General features: G+C 56.8%; 3 protein-coding genes across 3 annotated transcripts; 2 read left to right on the top strand and 1 right to left on the bottom strand.

The window, feature by feature from the left end:
- Positions 1-618, bottom strand: BXZ73DRAFT_57441 (uncharacterized protein; the record flags this gene model as incomplete). The annotated part of the gene is made up of 1 exon (XM_048021584.1): positions 1-618. A coding segment is annotated over one exon (618 nt), but the record flags the coding sequence as incomplete, so codon positions are not given.
- Positions 619-5,305: 4,687 nt separating this feature from the next.
- Positions 5,306-6,470, top strand: BXZ73DRAFT_83057 (uncharacterized protein; the record flags this gene model as incomplete). Its single annotated transcript, XM_048023852.1, has 5 exons — positions 5,306-5,352; positions 5,403-5,421; positions 5,600-5,728; positions 5,781-6,122; positions 6,168-6,470. 5 exons carry the CDS (start codon positions 5,306-5,308, stop codon positions 6,468-6,470), a joined length of 840 nt encoding a protein of 279 aa, XP_047871168.1.
- A 452-nt stretch (positions 6,471-6,922) lies between these two features.
- BXZ73DRAFT_83056 (uncharacterized protein) lies at positions 6,923-8,427 on the top strand (the record flags this gene model as incomplete). The annotated part of the gene is made up of 6 exons (XM_048023851.1): positions 6,923-6,937; positions 6,986-7,428; positions 7,596-7,929; positions 7,980-8,059; positions 8,167-8,248; positions 8,302-8,427. 6 exons carry the CDS (start codon positions 6,923-6,925, stop codon positions 8,425-8,427), a joined length of 1,080 nt encoding a protein of 359 aa, XP_047871167.1.
- Positions 8,428-8,661: the final 234 nt, after the last annotated feature.

Raw genomic sequence — 8,661 nt, 5'->3', positions numbered from 1 at the left:
GATCACTTCGCGTTTCGCTGGGGATGCAGGGAATGGTGGCAATGAGACTTCTTTGGCGTTCGCTCGTAGTGGGATTGTACATTCCGTGTTCTTCGCCTCCCCTAACCGTCCGTCGAGGGCGAAGGCAGCTCGGTTCTTGGTGAGTACTTCCACGAGACGTTGTCTATCCTCCCCTCTGACTTCGCTCGAGATGTCTAGGTTCGACAGAAATTCTTCCAGCGCTACATCGTCCGGTGGTGGTTCGGAAGTCTTTGGTCCGCCTTCCAGAGGTTCCTCTGCGAGTGGATCCTCTCCCACGTCCTTGCTAGCTCGTGCGGTTGTTAGGTCGCCTTCGGGTTCTGCTCGAGTAAGTCCGACCCCTTTGTCGTGAAGTTGTTGACTGACAAGATGTCGTACTAGGTTGGCGTGTGCAGTCATGCGATCTATCTCCTCCACGGAGAAACTACCCTTGTGATCCAGCCATTGCTCTGGTGCGCGCGCAATTCCTAGTAATTGCCCCTTTCCGATCTTGACTGGGAACGACGAGAAGTTCGCGACTGGAATCCGTGGGCATGCTGAGGAGATCAGCGTGTCCGGTGCACCGTAAACGTCTTCGACATTCCGTGTGAAGTTGAACATTCGTTCAACGAGAAGTGGTGAGCCGTGTTCCTCGAAGCTGGCTGTCACTTCCACTAATTTCGACTGTCCAGGACCGATGGTAGTCTCCTCCTTCGCTCGTACTTCTTCGCTAGGCTTCAGGGTTTCGGGTTCGTCGACGTCTACCTTTGCCGACACCCGGAAGGATCGCCCTTCTTCGTCGAGTAGGACTGGCTGCCCGACCGAGTTCTGAGCGTCCGCGTACAAGTTTGATGATCCGAAGGTTACGCGGGTACGTCCTTCTTCGCGCAATATGGATACGGAATACTGATCTGCGAAGTCGTTTCCCAGTAGGAAGGGTGCCGTCATGCCTTTCACAACGTAGGCATCCACGGTTAGTTTGACGAGACTCCGGGATTGAGTGGCGAAATAGATATCCAGTGGTACGTAGCCGGTAATCGTTGCGTTGCCTGTGACTTGTACTAATCGTATCTTCTGTCCTGTTCGCGGCCGCGGTCCGTCAGGTATTGCTTCTAACGCTCGCTGTGATATGAGCGTGATGTCGGAGCCGGAGTCGATGATAGCAGAGACAGGAGTGGAGTGTGGGTCGTGGAGGTGTACTGGAAGAGTGGTGGCTTGTGCGCCGAGGAAGGTACATCCTGGCGGTCGTGTCATATGCTTCCTGAGAGGTATGACGTTGTCGGTTTCTTCCGTAGCATGGGCTTTGAAAGCGGAGCAGAAGGTAGCGTCGAAATTGTCCTGTTCTCGACGCACGGCATTCTGGGTTCTCGCGATATAGGTCTGACTTTCTACCGCAGGCTGCTCCCTCGAACGTGACGGCGCTTTTCCAGGATCTGGAGGAAAGGCGTCAGAGGCCGAGGGTGCGCTCAAAAATCCGTCGATGAAGGGTAGGGTGTCCCTGCATCGCTGTCGTCGTTGTCGTCGTCCATGGACTCGAAGTAAGCTTCTTCATACTCTTGCTCACCCGCTCTTTCAGTGTCGCTGAGAGGACTTCTCGCTAGGTTCACCCGTGCCAGTTTCTCGCCCTTGCGCGCATGTCGACAATCTCGGTCCCAGTGCTTCGGATTCCCGCAGTGACGGCACGGTCGGCGGCCCCGCTCGTCCGGAGGGTTCTTCGAGACCGAGCGGTCGAGTGGGAATGGGTAGTCGTTGGTGGTTGGTGCTCTTTCGCTTGTGCCCACGTTTACGCGTGCGGATGGTTTCCAATGTGGTCGGTTGTGTGAGTACGAATCTCTTTCTCCCATGAAGGTCTCCATTTTCATGAGATGCTCCTCGTTCAGATGCATGTCCATCTGGAGCTCGGCTGCGGTTCTGTAGTCGGACCAGCGCAGGATACCGGTATGCCACGCTGTCGGTACCGTCTCCGAGATATAGCTGATGATGTCTCGGTCGTTGGCTTGCATCGTCAAGAGGATCAGTTCGCGTTTGCGAATGAAGTATTCGCTTGGGGTTTCCTTCTCGTGGCCCTTGTCGCGGTACCTTGCAGCGATTGCGTCTTTCTTGGTGCGTTCCATCCATGATGGGCTCATGTAGTATTTGCCTATTGTTGATCGCAGATTCGACCAATCCAGCTCGCACCACCTACGAAGATCCTCCAGAAGGGAGTCGTACCAGTCTGCTGCGCGACCCACCAGTCGTCGAGGTACGACCTGTCCTAGCTGTTCCTGTACGTCCGCTGAGATCTTGGCTAGACCGTTGATGTAGATCAGCCATTTGACGAGCTTGGAGGTATCTCCGTCCCATGTGTTGACCTCGGTGACTTTCATTTTCATGTCAAAGCGTACTCCAAGGGATGACTTCCCTCCATCAGGACGTGGGTTTCCCCTTGTGTCGCGCGCGTCGCTTCCTGGTGGTCCGCGGTGAGGAGGTCCTCCCCCGGTGGCCCGCCGTGCGGAGGTCCTCCGTCGGGCGGCCCACCGTGTGGAGGTCCTCCCCCAGGTTGTCCACGGTGTGGTGGTCCTCCTCCGAGCGGTCCGACGTATGGATGACCCCCTCCTGGTGGTCCGTTGTTCGGTGGGCCTCCGCTAGGGGAGCCTCCTCCAGGTGATCCTCCGCTTGGAGGTCCTCCCCCTCCGGGTGGTCCGCTGCACGGGTATCCTCTTCCTGGAGGTCCGTCGTGCGGGGGTCCTCTGCCAGGGAGTCTGTCACGCGGGGTTCTCTCTCCCGATGGGCTGTTGAACGGAGGTCCTCCTCCACTGGGCGATCCGCCGTGAGGAGGTCCTCCTCCGGTCTGTTCATTGTATCGAACCCCATAGTACTGGTGTTTATCGCCGTAGTATAGCCCTTGTGAGTGCGAGGTACTCCTCTTCGTGTTATAGGTCGCGGAGTGATAACCCATCGTGTGTGGTTGGAACAGTCCCGGTGTTTGAGCTGTGGGGCGCTCCATCCAAAAGGCTCCCGTTGGTCGCTCTGTTTGCGTCGGGGTCCCCGCAGTTTGGTGTGGGTGAATCACGTTGCCCGGAGAGGAACGGTCCACGCGCGTGTCAGGATGGGCCTCGTGATCAGAGGAAGTCGTCACGCGGATTGAAGACGGGGTGCTCATCCAGCTCGAGTCCGCGTTGTACGTCAATGACTGCGCAATACGCGGTTCTGGTGCTCGAGGCTGATCCTCCTGCCCGAATATCTGTTGCAGTCCTGCGGTGTGCACAGGTGGATGTATTTGGAGTGATCCTCCCCAGCGAGCCTGCGTGTCTCCTCGTGACGTCTCTGCTTTGTGTTCTATTGGCGCGATAGGTACAATGTTCACGAGATGCGGAGGTGCATCACGGAGTATCGGTGGGTACTCCTCGTGGTATTCATTCCGGAGGGACGTCGTATCTGTGGGATACTCGTGACGAGCCAGTGTTGCCACGGGCTTGATCTCAGACACCTCATGCTGCCGTAGTGCGCCTTGCGTCGAGAGTGCGGCTTGTGCTCGCGTGAGAGCTCTCCCCACGATCTCCTTGGCAGGAGTCGGCCACTTTTCGGGCATCCCTGCGGGGGTGTAGAACTTCGTCTGAGGTTCCTCCCGCGTCAGTGAGTGTTCTTCGGCACACTGCTGGTAGGTGACGTTTGGTGTGCGTAAGCCGTTGACGGGGGAAGGAGGGCGGAATTCGTTCACGGATTCGGGTTCGCCGAGTCGCAGAGCAGGCAGGTCGTCATCGTCGGGCTGCTCGGATTTCTCAGTGAAGGTGTGGACGTCGGCTAACGTTTGTAGGAAACTTTCGACTTCGCGTTGAAAGCAGACAGACAGGATGTCGTAATTACTCTCGGAATGCATCCGCATGCAGGTCGTGCTGTCTCGGCCCCAAACGGGAACAAGCGGAAGTCGTCTATCGGCGATCACAAAGGATGGAGCGGCTTCCGCGCGACGTTGTCCCAACATGAGGGCGAGCTCGTCCATGTCGACAGGATCAGGCCAGAGACGATCCTTCCTCGTTGCTAGCATGCGCGGAGAGGCCACGATGTCAAGGAGAAGGTAACGTTCCTTGCGAAACACTCCGCTTCCGAGGACGAGTCGGAGATGGTTCTGTTTGCTGGGTCGGAGTGTCTGTCGTCCTGTGTATTCATGGCCAGCCTTCAATGCGGTGATCACGAACTTCTTGCGTTCCAGGTCTTGCAAGATATCGCCGATATAGTTGTAGACGGAGCCGTGGATTGAGGTAACTCTGTCCGCACGATATTCTATGGCATGTGTTTCCGTGGCGCTCGTGATGTCAAAGAACCCATCCCATGCGACTGATGCCACTCCCGAGTGCACGGTGCTCAATGGAGACGATGTCCGGGGTGTGTGAAGGTTCTCGCCGGGCCACTTCGTCTCGACTGTGATCCTGGGAGGTGGAATGGTGATTGGAGTCGGCGAAACGATCGGGGTAGGGGATGAAATTGGAGTGGGTGTCTTTGTCTCGGGTGGGCGACGATCAGTCTCGTCCGGCGGCTCGTGGCCGTTGATGACTCCGTTAGTGGGAGCAGCGAGTTGTGGCGAGGGTGTAGTTGGTTGGGGCATAGATTGATGACGATTGTTCTTCTTCTTGTTGTTACGTTGAGCCATGGTGAGAGACGATCGAGAGAGGAACTCGGGGTGTCCACCAATTGTTAAGTTCCAGCGAAGCGGTTCGTAGGATTCCTCCTGACGATCGTCGTAGTCACTCAGTTGTTCAGACAGGGCGCTCTTCGAGAGAAGGCTACAGCCCTTGGATCGTCGCTCGAGTGTTCGAGGCGACGCGATGAACGAGACTTAAGGGACGGACGAACGGACAAAGAAACACACACGGACTGATGGTGGTAAAGAGTAGAGTGAGGATCGTGCCGCGCTCCTGCGGAGCGCGTTTATATACATGAACGGAACAAAGAACTGATCCGGACGAGAGAGAGAGATTACGCTAACATATCTAATCTAATCTAGACTCGTCCCATGACAGAACCCCAGCGCTTCATCCTGGATAACCGGTAACGAAGACGCGAACGTTCACGACATATGCTGCCAGACACTCTTGCTCCGTCACGCTGAGAACGAACGCGCGCGTTTCGCCGGACGGTTCATAGAACAGCTGGAAAAACACAACAAGGTGGTTGTGGCGACGGAGGACATCGTGTCTGCGAGCAAGGTGAGTTTCATGTGTTTCCTGCGCGGAGACGGGACTGATCAATCACGCGCAGAGGCTGCAAGAATCGCAAGGCGGCCATAACAAGAGGGCCAAGGTGAGCTCGTGCCTGGGGCGATGGAATTATGTCTGAAAGCGTGCATCCCGCAGACAAGCAAGTGAACGACGGGGTGTGAGCCACTGTAGAGCGCGAATGTTTCACCTTTTTGTATCGTCATGTAGAGATATCAGCATTGGCAACGTGTGTGACGCGCACGACGCGATCAGCGCAATGCGGGCTCCGTCCCGATGAGGGCCTGGACGCGGAATCCGGATGTCGCTCGAAAAGGGAGTCGTCCTCCCTGTCGTCGACCGCCTGCCCAACGGCACCCTGTCGGCGCTGCTGCCCCCACCACTCATCGCCACTTCACCTCAGCCAGACAGCGGTGATGACTATTCCCTCGACCCACTCACGCCATACCGACGCCGCCGGCCCAAACAAGACGCTGCACATCCCTAAAGCCGTCGTAAACGCATGGGTCGCTACAGTCTACGTGTTCAACACGGGTGTATGTCGCGCCTTCCTTCATACGATCTGCTGGCTAATGATTTGTGTGCCAGGCTACGACGCGGAGAGAGCTTCCTCAAGCCGTGGGATCGCATCATCGGATACGCCTGCGCGCGCTCCTGCGGAGGTGGGCGGAGACTTCGGCGACGGTGGGCTTCTGGAAGGATGGTAACTGGGCGTTGGCCTCTTTCGACGACGAAGTAGTGGTGGTACAAGACCTCCCCATCATGCTGGTACGGGTGGGAAACTGGGATAGAGTCTGCAAGAACTTCGGGAACATTATCGGAAGGTACGACTCGACTCGACGGGGAAATGCAGTACTCGATGTTGTCGAGTACCGAGGATGGTACGAGATGATGTCGATTATCAACTACACCGTTGTTGTGTGGACCAAGGTGAGCGCACAAACCTGCTTTCTTATGCTGCGTTAACGTATCCAGAATGTCGACGGCGGCCCATCGTTGTGCCACATGAACTCACAAGTGGGGAAGACCTTCTCCGATGTGATCCAACACTGCAAACGCCTCAACGCAGCGATAGACCTCTCCGAAGACGTCATGACCTGGTGTTCCAAGACGTCGACATGGATCTCCCGCACTGTGCACGACCAAGTCACCGATGCCGACTCTCACATGCTGCTCATACGAAGCGCACTCAACACGGACGCCTGGGGATGTGGCCCCTTCATTGACCGGCTGGAGCGAGAGGAGCGCGACCGCTTGGCTCGTCGTAACGTGGATTGAACACGTTCATGAGTGAGTCTCAAGTCAGCAAGTGTCGTTCATGCAGCTGATCTCGGACAGTGATGTCGCTCGGCACTTGAAGCGAGCAGTTTCGTATCAGAGTCCACGGCGATACAGTGCTGTTGTATTCCATTGTGATATGTAGACCCTGTTACTTCGGCGCCGAGTATATACATAGAGAGAGACGTCCTGAGGACGCCGTCGTGGCGTTCTCAGGCATTGAGCGAATTTTGAAAGCAGTTCTCAGTAGAACAAAAAATGCAATGCATGTGTCCCTGGTAGATGGATACGTACTGAGAGTCGGCTCGGAGGAGGGACATAAAGGTAGCACGGCCCGTTCGATCGCGCAAGCCGAAAGAGGAAGTGCCTCGAAACGCAAGCGTCGCCCAAATTTGCGCCGTCCCCGCTCACCACCTCCTATCGTCTCCCCTACCTGTCATCGCTCAGCAGCCATGGAGCCTGTCGTTGTGAGTGTCTTGTGCTGTCCTCCTTCGAGTACTGAAACGAAGTAACAGCACGACAAGCGGAGGGGGTCCGACCGCTGCAGGTTCTACCCAACACAGACGGGGCCTCCTGATGACATCCTCTTGAAGATCGAGCGCCAGCGAAAGATCGATGAGGCACTTCAGCAAGAGGCGCAAGCACCCCACCAAGATGCCGAGGACCTCAATGAGGAACATGTCACCTCCTCATCAGAAGACGACCACAACCGTGACGACCACGATGGCGACGACCACGACCACGACGACCACGATGACCACGACCACGACCACGACGGGCGCGACGACGGCCACGGGCGCGACAGCGACAATGACCACCACCGCGACGACCGCAAGAGCGACGATGAAGATTCAGACCGCCGCCGCCGCCACCACCCCAATACCCCGAAGAGGAAAAGAAAGGACAACCGTGGGAGAAGGAGAAAAGGCACAGGGCGGACGAGGTGTACAATGGCGAGGTATGTTTTTCCACATGGAGTGTTCGAAGCGATACGAATGACGCCCGTGAAACAGACTACGGTTGACCTTGAAGAAGCGAACGTTGTGGTTTGGAATGTCGTGAGCGTTGTCAGAGCTGCAGACACCCGACGCGGCTGACATAGCTACAGGGCGTGGTGGGCCATAGTATCCACGTCGCCACCGTGAAGCTCGAACAAGGCATGGTCGACCTGACGAGGATCAGCGCGATCGCCACGCGCTACACACACCATCGGATCATGGAGATGCAGCTGTGGGAAGCCTTTGATTGGCAGGCCCTTCTGCGTACGAAGATCCGACTAGAGCCATATCACGCGGGATGGATATGGGTGCGTGCGCAGGCGGGAGAGTGCTTCGAATTCGGCATCTACGCGCGGATGTGGGAGGAAAGTGCGGGCAGATCATCTCACTGGAAAGATGTCATACGGGTGATGATGCGAGACGCTACCGACGACGTTCCTTTGGTGATCCAGTGGCACAAGGTGAGCAAAGTGGCAGCGCAGTGTATCGTCTGCTGATGCAGGGGATATAGGCCCGGGTGTTTGTCGACCACGCCGACGAGAAGACGCTCACCTCTTCGCTCAAGTCCACTCTCGACGACGAAGGCACGCTGTATATATGGTCTCCCAGCCGCTCGTCCTTCACGTCCACCTCAACTCTGCATGACGCGCTGTGGTTGGTCGCTGACGCGGTTCACGTGGTGCTATGGTCCTCATAAGAACCCAACATGCGAACCTGGACGGCTGGGGCATTGCGTTGGACGCATTAGAACTCGCGCGACGGATCACCCGCCTCATTGAGGTGAGTGTACTCTATCTGGACCGCGCGTGGCTGGTTCTGACCATGCCGCCCAGCTGAAGAAGGAGAGACAAGATAAAGAGCAGGAATCAGACAGCGACAGCGACTACGACCGTGGGGGGTGCGGCACACGCCTGGGGATGTCCGCGTCCGAATGGGTGAGGATCGCGGATGTGTCCTAGGTCATACTTATCTGATATCTTCTGGCAGGCTGGCGGAAGTAAGCCTGACAGACGTCGAACTGCTGACACGAAGCAGACCGGTGTGCAGGTGAGCGTCGTACCCATTCCCGCGACACGAAATTCTAAGTAACGCTTGGGACGGTGGATGACCCCAGACGAAGAAGCGCGGTGCGAAAACGACTAAGTACCAAGATGTTCCGAAGAAACCATCCATCGCGGCGATGGACACGATCG

This window comes from Epithele typhae (assembly GCF_022376455.1).
Source record: "Epithele typhae strain CBS 203.58 chromosome Unknown BXZ73scaffold_156, whole genome shotgun sequence".
NCBI classification, from domain to species: Eukaryota; Fungi; Basidiomycota; class Agaricomycetes; order Polyporales; family Epitheliaceae; genus Epithele; species Epithele typhae.
The sequence above is the reverse complement of the archived record's forward strand: the minus strand, read 5'-3'. Positions and strand labels throughout refer to the sequence as shown.